We start from the raw sequence: 17,951 nt of genomic DNA, 5'->3' as shown, positions 1-17,951 counted from the left end.
ATAAATAATTATTTGAAAAATGAAAAAAAAAGAATATGGAAATGAAGGCAAAGGGCTGTGTTGTCTGCATTCATTGTGTAAACAGAGCCTAGAAAGTTGTTAGGTGCCAGTGGTGTCTGCTCACTCACAGCAGCCTGTGTAGAACAGTAGAGCAGCTCTATGTAGAACAGCCTGTGTAGCACCTAGCATCCTCCCCACTTCTGCTCTGCTTGAGCCCATTATTACAGTCGCTGCCTTAGTCGATCCTTGGCTTTGAGGACCTCCTGTCCTGTGATGAACCTCTAGTTTTCTCTGGGAAGAGAAACTTTTAAAAACCTGGAGTTCTTATGGCCCCTTTTAGTACTTTTTCTTTTCTCTGTTGGAGTAAGATGCAATCCTTCATCCTTTGTCGTTTGAGGTATCTTGAGAGCTCTTTGGGTATGTGTGTGCTTACTGAAGACCAAGGGTAAGCACCCTGTGGTGCCTCAGATCCCTGCAGATTTCATCTGATCCTTGGCTTATACTTTGGGGAGTTCCCCATAATGCATGTGCCACTTCTACCATCAGAGAAACTGCCTGTCCTTCAGGTTTGCAGCTTTCCCTAGAGGCCTGTTTCCCAGGCTTGTTTGGAGCCCAGAGGAGTTGGCATCAAGCCTGCTGAAGTGAGTTCAGCAGAGGAGCCCAGTGCTATTATACCAGGAAAGGAGGCATGCTAACCAGACAGTATTCAAAACTAGACAAGTGCCTCTGACATCATTGCCAACCAGCAGCCCCTGAGGCACATGTTGGTGCATTTTTCTTGGATTAGAAAGAAAAAGATGGCTCCATCTTCATGGGACTTTAGGTCCACTCTCCAGAGGGAAGAAGCATGGGAAGTGGTTGGCAGATGGTCCAGAGGAGAAAATGTTGGGGAAGTGTGGTGCCTTCAGCATCTACTTCCTGTCAAGGTTCATCCAGCAAGCCCACCAGTGCCCACAGGGGTGTACGGCCTCTGCCAGTGTGTGTGTCATGCTTTTTGGTTTGGCCAGCCAAAGAAGTTCATTGTTCTTAAAGGCCAGCAACAGTAGAATCCTTTTGTTTCTCCTGTCAAGAAATAGTTTACACTGTTCTCTAATTCTGTAATTTCTCTGTCTTCACCACCAGACTTCTAGAAAGTTCTAGCAAGGCCCCACTTCATATGTAATATGTCTCCATGAAATCACCGTGAGTCAGTCCAGAGTGCTGCATAGGGCATGTCTTCTGCCTCACTGCTCCTACATTGGCATATTCTTCTCTTCCCTCTCTTCCTTCGACATTTTCTCTTGCTCAGAGCCCTCCAAGCACCTGGTTAGGAAAAAACTCACAACTCTTTGCCATCCTGTCTGAATGAAATCATAGCTGACCCTCCATTGGGTTTCCAAGGCTGTAAGTCGTACAAGAGAAGACTGGCTGCCATCTTTCTCCCACGGAGCAGCTGGTGAAAGGCTGCTGCAGAAAGACGCAGCCTCTCGTTAGCAGTGCGCCGCTCCACACGCTCACCCCCAGTGCTCCCCCAGCCCGCACTTCAGACAGAGCTGGGCTTCCAATGTCCGTAAGGCTCAGGTGTCTGGCTTATTCAAGACAGTCCAGCCAGGGTTCACCTGAATCACAGCAGGTAGTCTTCTGCCTGTGCATGCAGGTAGCACCTGTACAATAAGAGGACTGAGAAACTTTTTCTTGAATAATTTTATCATTAAAAAATAATTAAAGTACACAGAATTGTTAAAAGAGAGGCAAATAAAATGGCACAGAGAAGAAATTTGGTCATATTTAAGCCAAAGGTCTCTGATTGCACACGCCCTGTCCTGGTCTTGTTCCTCCCAAGCCCCTCTCTTTTCTTCCCACTTCAAGCACTACTCCACAGATCATTTCCTAACTTTTCTTAATGTCCTGTTTCATTCTGTCAACATTTACTGAGGTCTTTTGCAGCAGTGAATGTAGAGAACAGTTCAAGTGAGAGAGAGCACCTCAGAGTGGCATTGCACGCTGCCCAGCGACTGTGCGCATGGAGGGCAGTGAGCAGGCTGACGTAGTGTGACAGTGTGCACAGTCAGCTCGCAGTGTGGGGCAGTTCACAGAGGGGCCCTAATTTCTGAAAGAAGGTGTCAATGGTGTCATGGAAGAGGCAGATGGGAAGTGTCAGATGGTAAAGATAATGCCTTCATTGTAGCATTCATGGGCACACTGATTTTGGAGGTTCCAGCAAAGGATGGCAGGAATGTAGAGATGAGAATCCACACAGGAGCGAGCACTGGACCCCAGGGGCAGGAGTAGGTCTCAAAACATAGCAGTAAAGAAGGGACTACATATACTCAAGAGGGAGATGGATCAAAGACAAAATTATCAGCTGCCTACACTGTTGAGGAAGGTAGAGGATAATTCTTGGTATAGAAGAAGGTTGTAGTAAAGATGGAGAGTGGACAGCTTAGGCTGAAAAGGAAAAGGTTCTGTGATTAGCAGTGCCATAACTGGAGTCTTGGCATGGCCAAGGGATCTGCAGTGTCATCCAGGCTCTGAACTTGAGGTACTGGGAGCAGTAACTAGAGCTGGAGGAACAAGGGTAGTGGACTTGCCGTGCAAACCAAGGCTCTGGAGTTTGGGGTGTAAGGTGTGGAGCAGGCCACTCTCAGGAGATAAGGAAATTTCATCCATTGTAAAGCAGGGATTGTACAAATTAAAGGCTCAAAAAGGAGGGGAGCAGAGGGAGCGGCATTCCAAATTGGGACAGCATTGTGCTGGCAGGGAATGAAACAGAGAAGACAGAGTTGATCTGAAAATTGTTGGGACAACTGACTATCTGCATGTCCTCTCAGACCTGGAGCCCCCACAAGACAGAGCCTGTGTGGCAGCAGCCTGAACAGTACATGTGGCAAATGTGCACAGTTACTCTCCATGTGTATTTATACTGCATCCCATCTCTGCAGAAAAGTGTGCTAAGGGAAGGGAGGTATTTGATGATGCCCTTGCCTGAGGTATATATATGCTTCTGATTGGACTCCATGTGTTACCTCTTTTAAGCTTGAGTGTATTCTTAAGACAGCACATTAATGTTTATTCTCTTGTTTCCAATCTCTAGCTGCTGACAGTCTTTATAAACTTTCTCTGCAAACCCTCAACGCAGACATTTTCTTGAAACAACGCCAGACCTCACCGACACCTGCCTCACCCTCACTCCCTGCTGCCCCGTGCCCATTTGTGACACGTGGCAGCTATAGCAGCATTGTCAACAGCAGCTGCAGCAGGTAGGCACAAGCTCGCCTGCTCCCTGGATGGAAGCTTTGCCCACAGCCAGGTGCTGCTCACTGTCCCTGCAGACACAGAAGGCAAGGCTGCAGGCTGCCGTCTCCACTCTGCCTGGTCTCTACAGTTCACTCTTCTTCCCACAGTAGCCCTCTCCTCATTCTCACGCTCTGGTTTTCATCACCCGGGCTGAGAAGCACGTGACTTCTCATACTAGAATTATATCCTAAATCAGGAGTCGGTGAGCCTACATGTAAGAATGATCTGAGGATGACAAGATTGCCTATGGGTTGAGGCTGGGATTTCTTGGACATTAATTTTCTCTTTAGCTTGATAGTTCGGAGGGCAGTATCTGAAGCACACTCTGCTTGACTGCCCACTCTTAGATGAAAGTTAGATTTGTGCTTTGCACCTTATTTTCTCTAAAATGAAGGTAGTGTGTTTCACAGGGATTGTGAAGACTAAATGATTCTGCATGTAAAATGTTTGGAGCAGTTCCTGGCAAATGCTCCATGACATCGGTTAGGCATAGGGAGCCCTGGAGCCTGGAGCCTGACCTGTCAGCTGAGCTCCTCTCCAGACTTCACGTATCCTCGGTGGTTAAATGCCCACTGCTAGTGGGAGTGTAAAAGTGGTACTGTGGAGGGTGATTTGGTGCTTTCTCAGAAAGTCAGAAATAGAAATACCATTTGCCTCTGCATTTCCACTACTGGAAAAATACCCTTAAGAAACCAGAACCACAACTCAAACATGTGTATACACACCCATGTTTATTTCTGTATTATTCACAATAGCAAAGCAACCCACGTGCCCATCAAAACGAATGGATAGAAAAACTATGGTACCTTCACACAATGGAAAACTATGCAACATTAAAAAATACAGAACTCATAATACATTATACAACAAGGGGTAGCCTAGAGAATATTCTGCAGAGTGAAATATTTCAGTGTTGTTATAAAATAGGACCTGAGGGGTTGGGAAGAGAATGGAAAAAGAATGGTTAGATAATGAACACTCCATTGAAACAGATGAGGGAAAGAACTGTCCAAAAGAAATAGTATGAGAACAGTCTGGAATAAGGGCTACATTGCAGGGTGGGCTGGAGGAGGGGAAGGAGAAAATATGCAACGATGAATAAGGAAAAATAATAAATATTTTTAAAAGAAGAGCCTAAAAAAACAGCCATTGAGCTATTCCCACATGGTAGCATTATCTAGGTATTGTGCAGTGGTGACCTCATTCATTCTGAACCAAGCATATGATGAGGCAATGCTGGATCCCTGCTTTACAGAAGAAGGAAAGTCCCAGCCCTCCGGTGCCAGAACCACACTCCTCTAGGAGCCCGGCAAGTCCACCCCAAATTTAATTAGAGTCCAACAGAGCCAGAACCAAGGAGGCTGCCCTGCTGCTGGGCCCTCCATGGCCCTGGCCATGCTGACCAAATTGGAAGGAGACTTCTGAGATCTGTGTCCCTAACTTCTCATTCTATTCCACTGCCCCCCTTTTCTCTAGTTCTCTCTGAAATGTGATTGAGTCCTTTCTAGCCAGAAGAACACACAGATTTTTGAGATGTTTTGAAAGTGCAACAGAATGTTCCTTGGAGGCAAAGATGTTGACGCCTCGTCTCACATATTTTGGACATGTTAGGAGAGGCTGTTCCTGGAAAGGGACATCACGCTTAGAAAGATGGAGGGTCAGCGAAGGAGAGGAAGACCCTCAATGAAATGGGTCGATGACCCCCAGTGTGTTGGGGATGATAAGGATGACGCTGTATAGGACAGGATTCAGCTCTCTTGTTCACAGGGTCACTATGAGTCACACTCAGCTGCAGCACTTAACAACAGTTGTTGTCCCCGCCCTAATAAATTTTGTAGTAAGTTTGTTTATTTTCTTCCCTTTCCCAGAAATCGTTTCTATATGATTAGGCAGTTTTGGGTCTCAGAGTGTTTTTCACTCAGGAGGCTCGCTCATGCCCTGGGTCATGCGCTCAGGTCCCTGTCAGGAAATCGCTGAGCCAGCAGGCCCCACTGCCCCCAATGTAAGTGCCCTCTTCTTTGTTTCTTTCTTCAAGTGACTTGAAAACAAAGCAGCCAAGTGGAAGCAAACACAAGCTGACAAAAGCCACCTCGCTCCCAGGAAAGAATGGCAACCCCACCTTTGCTGCAGTCACAGCTGGTTATGACAAGAGTCCAGGTAAGTGGCTTCACATCACGAAGACCCATCATCCACCTTTGTGTTTGGCCTGAGTGGCATTTGTGACCCTTGACTGATTCGGGTTCCATTGTTACAGGTGGCAATGGCTTTGCTAAAGTGTCTTCTAGCAAAACCGATTTTTCCAGCAGCCTGGGCATTTCCCACACTCCTGTTGACAGCGATAGCTCAGACAGGTAAGCAGACAGACCACTGTCATGGAATAGGGATTAAGAGGTAATTTATGGTGCTAGAGAAGAGTACAGAACATACTGTGGACTGCCAAGAGAACAAACAAGTCTGTCCTGGAGAAGATGAAGTCTAGTTGCTTCTTAGAGGCAAGGCGCGTGAAGCCCCATCTCACATACTTTGAGCATGTTGCCAGGAGAAGACCAGTCCTTGGAAAAGGACATCATGTTTGGAAGGGTGGAGCAGCAGTGCAGGAAAGGAAGACCCTGGATGGATAGCCATGGGGGCTGGTGAAGTTGGCTCAGGATGGGGTGGGAATCAACGCTTTTGTGAGTCGTAGTCAACTCAACAGCACATAACAACCACAATAGAAAAGCTACTTAAGTCAAGTTAGCATCCTCTGTCTCTCGATGTGCTTTTTCAGACATTTCTCCCTAAATCACCAGTAGACATTTGTCTAAATGACTGGCTCTTCTAAGTTGCTTGCTTTTTTTCTAAAAGAACGGGGCGGGGGGAAAATTCAGTTCCTTACATTACTTGAAAGAAATTTCTACTGGTAGAAACGGAAAAGCCTCCTTTCTCCTCTGTATGCTTGGTGACATTTCTCAGTCAGTAAAGGCTCAGCAGAGGAGCAGCACGATCCCCATGTTGGCTGGCTCCCTCTTCCTCCTCCACCAGGATTGGGCAGAAAGGGGGTCCATAGAGTCACTATGTGGTAGAACCAGCTGATAGCACATAACAGCATACGAGAGGATGTAATCTGATCATTACAGATGGAAAAACAAAAACGTATCTGAGAAAGGAAATCAGAACCAGTACGGATTTGTGTTAAAAGCCACTTTCTTGACCAGCAGCTGCTTGTTTCCCGACAGCGGATGTGGGGCATGCCCGAATCATCCTAACTGATGTTCCTCACTACATAGCAAAAGTAGTCTAACAAAGCCATCAGGAAAGCCTCAATTTTACCTACTTTGGACTGAAAGGAATTGAGTCTTAGATTTAAAACATTCGACTAAAGTTTTCATGACCAAATCACTTTTTTTCTGTCAGACTCTTGCTCTGACCCAAGTTCTCTGCTAGTGATCAGCCATTGGGAGCCTCGGGTTCTCTGATATGATTGGAAGCCTTTCGCAGGTCTCCCCGCCTCCTTTACCGAGGATGCTCCAGTCTCTGAAGTGTGCACTGAGCCGTCCTCGCTAACCATCACGTGTTTCCCTTTTGTGATCTCTAGCTCGTGTTTGTGGAGTCCTGACAGCAACCCCAGCAGCCCTGACCTCACACCCCTCAACTCATTCTCGGCCTTTGGAAATTCTTTTAATCTGACTGGTGGTGAGTATCTATAACTAAGCCTGTAGACAAGGAAGTGGGAAGAGCTGCCCTACGTTTATCTGTTGGTACAAGAGCGGGCAGCCTGCTTGGTGGAGCAGGCATGTGTGGGCAATGCATCCAGCACTAGAGAGGCAGGTGGAAGGGCTGGATTGAGGGAAGCAAGTGTGGCTCCTGCTTCCCTGAATGTGTTCTCGGACTTCTGTCTCCACACACCCCGGTACTGTCTGTTCAGAGTGCAGGCTGGCCCCAAATCCCATTTGTTTGAAGGAGCTTCAGGAAAGAAGCCTGTTTGAAAGCTTGGTGCTTGGCTGTGCTGGAGTGTCTCCTAATCCCACCTCCCTATGTGACAGTCTACACTGCCATATTTGGTCACTATCTGGTGAAACCAACTCCATATCGCCTGACAGCACCAGCTGCGTTACCAGCAGACATGTGAGGTGTTCATTAGCTGTGTCCATGCTATTAGAGTGGGGCAGCGCTCACATCCTGATGCATTAAGTAAAGAGAATGGATAAATTGTGCAAATCATGAGCAATGTGCATGCCTCCTGGGGACCATGTCTGCTGTGTCCCCACAGTGCTAGAGGGGTGACTGAGACTGGGAGATGTGTGCTACTGAATGACTGCAGCTAGTCAGGGGATCACTGCAAAATAAAACCACTTGATTTTTGTTTTCAGAAGTTTTTAGCAAACTCGGGTTATCTCGGTCATGCAGCCAAGCCCCACAGAGGAGCTGGAGTGAGTTTAGCAGTGGCCCTTCGTACCTGTGGGAGTCTCCGGCCACAGACCCCAGCCCTTCCTGGCCGGTTAGCTCCAGCCCTGCAGCCTCCACAGCCGCGGTAAGTACCAGGCCGGAGGTGGAGACTCCCTCCCAGCCACCTGCCTGCCACCACCCTCTCCTGAGTGGTCACCAGCACTGGAGCTGTGCTTCACAACAGTGTCAGCTACTTCTAAAGAGCCAGAAGGACTTTGCAGACTATAAAGGACAGAGGCAGTCGTCATTGTTGTCATTGTTGTTAGACACGATCAAGTTTTCAGAGGCAGTTCATCACTTTATCTCATGGATCAGCTGTTGGATTTGAACTGCATGCCTTTGGAATTGCAGCACAGCCTCTTAGCATTAGGCCACCAGCGCTCCCTAGACACCATAAGCAATGGGCAGTGTCCAGTGAGAGTAACTTACCAAATGGACAGAACTGAATTTGGCTGTAGTTTTTCCAACCCTGCTATATAATCTCAGAATCACAGCTCAGGCTCTGGGTAACTGTGGGGATAGATTGTTTTAAAGAAAGTAAACAACAAAGTCTCTGGGCCAGCTCCTACTTGGAGCATTCACTTTGAACTGTTCCCCCACAGCTCACTGGCTTTTCTGTTTTCCCACAGTCCATTCTTGGCAACACCAGTGGCTTATGGTCCACCACCCCGTTCAGCACATCGATCTGGTCCAGCAGCCTCAGCAGTGCCCTCCCCTTCACTACCCCAGCAAGCACTTTATCCAGTATCAGCCTCATGGGCACAGAAGCCTCTCCTGCTCCTTCTCCTTCTGCCTCCAGCCCAGCTGACGACTTGGGACAAACCTACAACCCGTGGCGGATATGGAGCCCCACAATTGGAAGAAGAAGCTCCGACCCTTGGTCTAATTCACACTACCCTCAGGGGAATGGAAATTAGGCAAACATTAAAATAAAGTGGGGGGTCCTGCATCCAGATCATGATATGCCAGTTTTGGAGACATCTTCCTAAGGCTCTTGCTGTTGTAGCTTCCCACTCCCCACCCTCCTCATCTTTGCAAACAGACCCGTGCTGGGCAGGCTTGTACCACTCGCTTCTTTCAGATCTTTCTTGCAATTATGATACTACGAGATTTGCTATTGTGCTTTTAGAGAAAAGTCTGGGCTTAGCTCCTCACTCTGATAGGATCTGCACATCTGAGAACCTTAACTGGTACCATGTTTTCCCACTTGTCCATTTTTCCATGCTTTATTTATCTGTAAAAATACAAATTTGACATCACACCTAAGGGAAAATAATTTGAGTTAATTCAGCAGTCCTGGCATGTGACAATTTTATTAAATTACCAAGTTTGGTTTTTAATAATTTCACAGTATTATGCACTAAGATCAATATTTTACAAAAAGCTAAGGACTTTGTGCTGAAAATTGCAGAGTATTTTTTTAAAGTAAGGCTGTCTTGGTTTAAAAGCAGATTACAGAAATGTAAACGTCAACTTTGAGAACAGTGAATGAATGCAAACACATTCAGTTGAGACCATAGGCATTTTCTGTGCTGTTTGTACTCAGAGTATGTAACATTTGTATACCTGAATTTATTTTCAAGATGAACTGAAATGCACATAACCAAGTCTTGAGATACAAGATTGAATGTGTGTTTCTTAAAAATACAACTTTGTGTTGTACTTTGAAATAAATGATGCTTTTTTCAGAAGTTTGAATTGTATCTTTTTCTTTCCATGCAAAATGTATTTACATGGATTTTGTCCCAGCAAAGTACCATCATAGTACTGATAATTTTGAGTGGCCTGGTCAGCGTGGTCATTGATTTCTCAAAGCCTCTGTTGGCTAACTTAATTCTGTGCATGGTCCTGGCAACTCCTGAGAGTCCTTGGCACATGGAAGACCGTGTGGACTCACCCAGTGACCTCAGCCTTTTTCCTGCACTTACCAAACCGCAGACCCCTTCCTGATTCAACCCTGGCTCACAGCAGCCTCTAGCAGGCTTGGACGACTATAAATACAGCAAGAGGGCAGATGGTCCTGCAGAGCAGCTGGTGCATTCACACTGTCAGCTTTTTAGTTAATAGTTCAGCATGTTACCATGCCATGACCTCTCCTTGTCCTAAATATAAAAGCCTAAAAACAACCCAAAAATCCCACAGTAATTGCTAGTTTTCCATCAATGAAAGAATGAAAACCCAATCTTTCTGTAAACGTTCATTAAAATTACAATTTTTTAAAATAAAAAGGCTGCCCTGAGACTGAGAAAATAAAATACTTCCAGGACATGTGCAACAATGAATGAATGGAAATCCAAAGTCTCTGTAAATTTTTACTGAAATTTATAATAAATTTAAATTTAAAAAAAGTTAGAGTAGGGGAGCTCTGGTGGCCTAGTGGCAAGGAGCTGCAACTACAATCCCAGAGGCGCATGGTTCGAATCCACCATATGCTCTGCCGGGAAAGGAGGGACAATCTCCTCCTGTACCAGTCAGACCTGATTTGACAGTACACTCACACAAAAAAATTAAAAAAAAAAAGTTTAAGGAAGGCAATGGATTTATAACTGCTTATGCTAATAACACTATATCATGGCATGGAGGAGGAATAGTGGAACTTTATCCACATTTACAATATTCTTACCAAAACCATTTATGGAAAATAGGAACTGCATTGGAATATGTATCTCTGGATTGGAAATGATCATACTGATAATATTTCTAGCCTTCAACTTAAAAAATTATACTTTTCAAAATTATTTGTTATATATTTGTTTAAATTTTTCCCTCTTTTAATGACTGGGATCTAGAGGGAAGAGAAAAGACCAGAGAATGGCCAAAATTATTGGGGAAGCTATTGCTGCCAGTTTAGGACCTGTGTCAGGAAAAGGAAGTCTTACTCATAATCAGTGGCACCCAAAGGTAATAAAGGAGGTCAGAATTGCTTCCACTGTGGAAAGCTGGGCCACTTCAGTAGACACTGTCACAGACGAGAGCCACAGATAGGCAAGGGAGTAGAGAGGAAGCTCCCACTCACTTGCTTTAAGTGTGGATCTGAAGGACACTTGTCCAAGGGTGGCTCACATCAGGTCCTCTTGGCTGACAGGACTGACAGGCACCAGCTCCCAGCTGGAAACAAAGAAGGAAGCTTCAACTACTCAGATCCTCCCAGAAGAGCCATGGGTGAGCATTAACATTACTGGTAAGTATATTCATTTTCTCCTGGGCACAAGAGCCTATTATTTGGTCCTAAAAGCCTTCTGAGGTCCCAACTCTTGTCACTATTTCTTAGTTGTTGGAATGGACGGAAAACCTCATAAGCAGTTCCTTACTTCACCTCTGCCTTGCATGCAGACTTCCGAGCTGTAAAACAACCCAGTGGTAGATGGAATTTGGTCTAGGACTTAAGAACAATAAATGACATAGTTGAGCCTCTACATCTTGTGGTTCCTAACCTTTATACTATAATAGACAAAGTGCTATTATTTTAAGAACTACCTTCCCTCTGTAACTTGATTTGTGCCACTGTTAGAACCTCTACTTGGAATATTATTGCTTTTTAATTTTTGGCTCATGTACTTTTTACTTGTTAGTTTAATTTGTGTCTTCTAGGCTGCAACAGTTCCATGATGCATCTTCAAGGATATGAGCATGTATGGCTAAGCACAAATGATAACAGTACATCTAAATTCCAAAATCAGTTTCCACAATGGTCTACGTGTTTCCTGTTGCCAAAGGGGCCCTTTAGTGAGAGAAGATCCTCACCCTGAAACCTACAGCGTCCCTTTTCAGCAGTAAGTAGCTAAGAGAATATGTCACCCCCTTTTCCTTATGAATCAGGGTGAAATCTCTCTCAGAGAGGAGTGATAGGGAATGGCAAAGGACACACTGACAAAGGAGATTAATCAGAACTGGTTTTGACAAGCATAAGTGGCAATGGGACGATTTTAAACTTTCAAGGAATATTCAACCTGAATCCTTATCATATGGAGATTTTTGAAATTATTTATTTGAGTTTATTATGTTTAATTTGTTGTATTTGTTTATTTGTGTATAAAGGATGCTTATTCAGATGATAACATAATTATAAAATCAAAAGGGGAAATATGGAAAGCCAGTACTATTTATAATAAACTGAATGCTATTTAAATTAAAAAAAGGGGGGGGAAATACTTCAGGACCCAGAAGGCACAGTGGTTAAGTGCTTCTTAGCTGCTAACCAAAAGTCTGGCAGTTCACACCCACCCTGCAGCTCCATAGGATGAAGACCTGGCCTGGTCATGTCACAATGTGGCCAAGAAAATGCCATGAGGCTGCTCATCTGTCATAGGGGTCACATAATTAACTCTGCCAGGCACCCGACTGACCCCTGACTCATTTAACCCACAAGCTTTCAGGAATGGAGGGACAATCTTCATTTCCCATCTAAGGAAAGAAAGTCTTTGAAGGGTCACTAAAAATGTTCTCTAGCTGAGAAATGACTGACTGAGGAGCAGACTGATCACAAGTCCACACATTAGCCACTATGCCATGCCACACACTGGTCGATGTCCTGTGGTCTCAAGGCAGCATGTGTCTAGCTCATCGTGTCTTCTGAGATCTGCTAACATTAATCAGGCTGAACTCTGAACAAATTGATCTCAGGGAGAGAGAGGAAGTTGAGAAGTGGGACAGAGTTGTGTCTGAGGAGTAAGAAGACAGAGAAGTGGCACGTTTAGCGGTCTGTGGAAAGGGCCTTGCATGTCACATGTTGGATTTCACTGGCGACTGTGGAGTATCCACTTGCACCCTGACTGGGTTTAATTGCTGGCTTGATAGTGGTCTGATGGGGGATAGCATCAGAGTTGACATCACACCCCACCCATGAGCCCCCTCCCATGTTAGACCCTTAACAGAATTCTTAGAAATGCTTATCAATTTTACACAGAAAAATATGTAATGTAAATGGCTCAAATATACTATTTTGTAAATGTTGGATTGTCAGTAACTGATTGGAAGCCCTTTTTCCTTTTTTAATTACTTAAAATATTGGTATAGATTGAAAAATACTGAATGTATTTTTACATTAACATTGTACTTAAACACCAGAAAAATTGAACAAAATCAGAAACTTTAAGAACACTGTTGTGGAAAAAAAAAAAAAAAAAAAAAGAACACTGTTGTGGTTGTTAAGTGCCGTAGAGTCAGTTACAACTCATAGTGACCCTGTGAACAACAGGTCTGAACCCTGGCCTGCCCTGCGCCATCCTCACCTTCTGATACGTTGCAGTCACCGTGTCGATCCATTTTGTTTAGCTGTTGCTTCTCTTTCTCTGACCCTGCACCTTTGCCTGCATGATATGTAGGAAGTCTACCAGATTGATCCCCTCACAGCTCAGAGGCCTCCCCTGGGCTCTAGGACTCTGGGGCCTTCCACCATTACAGCTGAGACAACTCTCTGCCTTACACATGGCACACACCCTCAGAACAAGGCACCTGAAAGGAAGAGCTCAAATTCCTTACGGTCCGGTCAGAGCCAACCCATAGCTGACTCTCCAGTGAGGTTTAAGAGGCTCAGGAGGAGACTCTGGGTTTGAACTGCCATTTCAACCCCCTATGGCCTAAGCCACCAGAAATCTATTGTAGAAATACACAGAAGCAAGATATTTAGAGAAGCAGGTGTTTTCTATGAACCAAAGAGAGGGGTCTGTCCTTCAAGCTGGTGTCAGCATTTAGAGGAACATTCTAGGAATTCCGAGCCTGCCCTCAACTCACAAAGATGTGTAATCCTAATTCACCCAGTGGAGATAGGGAAGAACTTTGGGAGCCTGCTTTAGTAAATATTACAATCCAGAAAACCCTTCTCCTCTGGGAGAGGAGGTACCCCCACAGAGAGCCATGACGTAACAGCCATGGGTTCCCAAGGGGGGTCGTTTGCAAGCATGTGTCACAAACGGCTTCACTCAGCTCCTCTCTATTCCATCCCTTTTGCCCAGGCCCAGGCCACTGGTGCTGATGCCTGTCCTACTTCTAGACTTTCCCCTAACCTTTTCTCTGTGCCTCAAGCTTGACCATGGGCCTCAATTCTCCTCTGGTCCACAAGGCTGCCAGGGTAGTAGGTTGGGAATGGTAAAATTGGGGTACCCGATGAGGCTACAGTCTCAAGGGACTCAGGAAGCTTGATGGAGCCCAGAAGTCCCAGGCATGGGGAGTCTCAGAATAACTCTCTTTAAACTCTCCCTTCTGCCCCTTCCGAGGTTCTGGGAGAGCTAGAAGCTGGTGGACAGGGAGAGGAAGCACAAGGAGCACCTTGTCCACAGTCTGCTCCCACCTGGTTGGTACATCTCTCTTCCAGATGCTCTGACACCCTCTGCATCCTGGACATTTACTGCTCAAACACTCCTGGTGGCTCCAGGCAGAGAGAAGCACACATGTGTGGGCTGACTAGCAAGGAGGCCACAGAGGGCAGGTCCAGGAACCCTGTGAGGGTGTGGAAGACCTTGCTCAGAGATACTTGGAGAAAAGATCCCCAGTATAGTTCTAGGGTGGACACGACAGGATTCAGGGCAGGGGATCCTTAAAAGAAAGCAGGGATCCCCAGGAGGGGCAGTGCAAGGGGCTGAGGGGACTTTGCTTTGGGAACAGTGACACCTTGTGGTCATCTTTTGTAACTACATCCCTTTCAAAAGAAGACTCCATTGAACTAATAATAGGAGTGCTTGTTTCAGAGAACAGATCCTTAGGTCTTTTCTGCTGTGTTCTTGACGGAAGTAGGTCACCAGATTTTCCTTCCATGGAGCTGCTGAATGGGTTGGGTCTACCAACTTTAAGTTAGTTACCAAACGCAAATGGACACACAGTGTATTAACAACAGTGTATGAATCACCCAGAATGGACCTTTTTAAGAAAACTACCTCTTTGCTATGAAATAATTTATTTTAAGAAATGATTATGAAAGGAAACAAATCATAGAAAACAGCCATCAATGGCAATCAGAAAACACAGCAAATATTTGCTTACTGCCAGGTATAATTATGATGTCCATTGTTGTTAATGTGTCATCGAGTCATCTGCGACTCATAGCAACCCTATGTAGAATAACCCTGCCCTATCCTGAGCCAATTTCACTGTCTCCAACACACATGCCCCGTAACCCCAGTCACTGTGTCAGTTCACCTCATCCAGGGTCTTCCTCTCCAGCACTGTCCCTCCACCCTTCCAAGCATGATGTCTTTCTCCAATAACTGGTCTCTCCTGGCCACATGTCCAAAGATTGTGAGATGCCTCCAAGAAACAGCTCGATTTCCCCCTCTCCAGAACATACCTTGGACATGTTGGTAGGAGCGGCTTTTCCTTGGAAAGGGACATCATGCTTGAAAAGAGGGAGAGCCAGTGAAAGAGAAGACCCTGAACAAGACTGACAAACACAGTGGCTACAGCAGTGAGCTCACATGTGTCCGAGATGATGAGGACAGCTCAGGCCAGGCCAGGGTTCAGATCTGTCATGCATAGGGTCAGCCAACAACAACAATCTACATGAAGGTCTGTTGCTCTTTTTTTCTGACCTTCCACCTTTCCCCACCTGATGTCCATCTCCAAGGCCTGGCGCCTCCTGACAACATGTCCAAAGGATGTGAGACAAGGTGTCGCCGTCCTCCCCTCACAGGCGCCATCCTCGCCTCACAGGCGCTTCCTGCTGTGCTTCCTCTGAGACAGATTTCTTTGCTCTTCTGAAAGACCATGAGATATTCTTCACCAACCAACACAATTCAAAGGCTCAATTTTTCTTCAGTCTTTCTTACTCATTATCTAACTTTTAGATGTGCGGGAAGCATTTGAAAAGACCATGGTTTACAACAGACATACTTTTGTCTTTAAATTTATCCTTACTTTTTAACACTTGACAGTAGAAGTTCTTGACAGTAGATTTCCCTAGCACATCAGATCAAGTAATATGAAATCCTTGGCAATTTCAGTCTTTTCTTTGTGTATCATGATATTGCCTATTGGCTCAGAGGTGAGGATTCTTTTTCTTGATGTTGAGCTATACAATCTATAGTGAAGGCTGTAGTATTTCATCTTCTCCATCAACTACTTCACGTCCTTTTTAATTTCTGCAAGCAAGAAACATCATATTCATAAGGTAGGTTGTTGATGAGACTTCCTCCAATCCTGATGCCACCTTCCTTCTTCGTTAAGTCCAGTTTCTTGAACCATTTGCTTAGCATACAGATTGAATAGGTATGCAGAAAGGATGGAAACCGAATGCACACCTTTCCTGATTTTAAACCATGCAGTGTTCCCTTGTTCAATTGAGCATAATTAAGTTTTTTGAAATTACTATTCTCCTCAATGTTATCCATAATTTGTTATGATCTACACATGTCAAATGCCTTTGCTTACTCAACAATAAACAAAAATAAACAAACCTTTTTCTGGGATTCTCTGCTTTCACCCAAGATCCATCTGACATTAACAGTGCTACACTCATTTCACGGCCTCTTCTGAATCCAGCTAGAATTTATGGCAGGTCCATGCACTGTTTATGGACAGTGTCCATGTACTGTTGTAGCATTTTAAAAATAATCTTCAGGAAGATTTTACTTGCATGTGATATAAATGAGATTATCCAATAATTCCCACAATCTACAGGATCACTCTGTTTTTGGAATGAGAAAAATGTGGACCTCTTCCAGTCAGTTGGCCAAGTAGTTTCTTCCAAATTTCTTGGCATAGGCTAGTGGACATGTCCATGACTGTTTCTGATTGTTGGAACATGTCGACTGGTACCCCACTGGTTTTGCTGATGCCTTCACTGCAGCTTGATCTTCACTACCATTGGTTCTTGATCACACACTATTTCCTAAAACAGTTCTGTATCAAAACAATTATTTTTTGGTACAATGACTCCATATATTTCCTCCATCTTATTTTTTATTTTACATAATTAAAATTTTAATTTTCCAGATGTTTTCATAATTATTAGTATTCTGTAGGTAGAAACACACAGTGTGATGATCCATCTCCCCCTAAATAAACTACCTGCTCATTGTGAGATTATGTCCTTCTGTAGTGATGGGAGTTGCATTTTATAAATTCTCCCTCTTCACACAGAGGGTGTGAATAACCAGAAAGGTTAGAAGACTCAACTCTTATTGCCTATTGGCATTTTATAGAGCCTGATTTCACTTACAAAAAGCAAACAGAACAAATTCATTCCAAAAGATATGTTTGATGTAGCAGCTATTTTAACAACTTCCAACTCAATCTTTAGGAATAATTCACAGTTCAGAACCTGCTTCAGAAAAACCATTCCAGCAGTCTGTGCAGGACTGATTCCTATTCCATCAGTGGCTTTAACTGCACTGGTTGCTGCAGGAACTTTAAATTCTTCTGCAGCAAACTTTAAGGCTGCTATGACAGCTGTACTTTCAGGAACACTTTGTATGGCAGCCGTGGGCCCAGCGTTGGCGTGATCCTAAGAAAACCTACACGTGGTGCTCCTCCGTGGGACCGACACCTCCCCTGAAACTGCCGGGTCCCCTGTTGCCTCCCTGGGTCTCCCTCACAGACTGGGGACCTCCAAGTTTGCTGTTGTTTAGTATAGTGCTTGATAAAGATCTCTAGACATTCTGGCAAAGTGGAACCTACAAACTACAGATGTCTAATCCTTTTCAGTTTGCCCATGACATACAAGAGTATGGGATGTGTAGAGATCCTTGTTCTTCAAGCTCTATTACTTACTGTAGACATTTTCATCAGGCAGTGCACTGGCCTGTGACCCCAGCTGACACATTGGGGCAGAAGTCTCCCACCTTCTTTTGAAGTTTCCCACATCATTCAAGGTTTTGTCATTAGAATCCTTCAGTATTGAAACGCAAGGCTTGAATTTGTCCTTGAATATTTGAGTTTGGGAAATAGTGAACATGCTAATCCCTTTTTGGTATTCTAACGCCAGCTCTTGGCATGTTGTTGTTGTTATGTGCCATCTAGTCACTTGTGACTCATAGTGACCCTATGTACAACATCCCTAAACTCTGCTCTGTCCTGTGCCAATTCCACCGTCTCCAACACACCCATCCCGATTACCCCAGTCACTGAATCAATCCACCTCATAGGGAGCCGTCCCCTTCTGTGCTGTCCCTCCACCCTACCAAGCATGATGTCCCTCTCCAAGGACCTGTCCCTCCTTGCAACATGTCCAAAGTATGTTAGACAGAGCCTTAGAATCCTTGCCTCCAAGGAGCAGCCCGGTTTGACCCTTTCCAGGATGAATCTGTTTCTTTTCCTAG

At 44.9% G+C, this 17,951-nt stretch overlaps 1 protein-coding gene and 1 pseudogene across 1 annotated transcript in view; one reads left to right on the top strand and one right to left on the bottom strand.

Annotated features, from left to right (window-relative positions):
- The window catches only part of TMEM131 (transmembrane protein 131), a 408,192-nt gene extending 398,803 nt beyond the window's left edge, over positions 1-9,389 (top strand). The window contains exons 36-41 of the mRNA XM_006900709.1: positions 3,074-3,239; positions 5,312-5,433; positions 5,531-5,627; positions 6,851-6,948; positions 7,626-7,786; positions 8,331-9,389. Coding sequence (XP_006900771.1) covers positions 3,074-3,239; positions 5,312-5,433; positions 5,531-5,627; positions 6,851-6,948; positions 7,626-7,786; positions 8,331-8,618 — 932 coding nt within the window. The 3' untranslated portion in view covers positions 8,619-9,389. The remainder of the gene's footprint in view (positions 1-3,073; positions 3,240-5,311; positions 5,434-5,530; positions 5,628-6,850; positions 6,949-7,625; positions 7,787-8,330) is intronic.
- A 7,518-nt stretch (positions 9,390-16,907) lies between these two features.
- On the bottom strand, positions 16,908-17,455 carry LOC102859945 (annotated as a pseudogene).
- Between the last annotated feature and the right edge of the window lie 496 nt (positions 17,456-17,951).

The sequence above is a fragment of the Elephantulus edwardii genome, unplaced genomic scaffold (genome assembly GCF_000299155.1).
Source record: "Elephantulus edwardii isolate Elephantulus edwardi_28Jun2011 unplaced genomic scaffold, EleEdw1.0 scaffold00291, whole genome shotgun sequence".
Classification (NCBI taxonomy): domain Eukaryota; kingdom Metazoa; phylum Chordata; class Mammalia; order Macroscelidea; family Macroscelididae; genus Elephantulus; species Elephantulus edwardii.
This window is presented reverse-complemented; position numbering and strand designations above follow the sequence as displayed.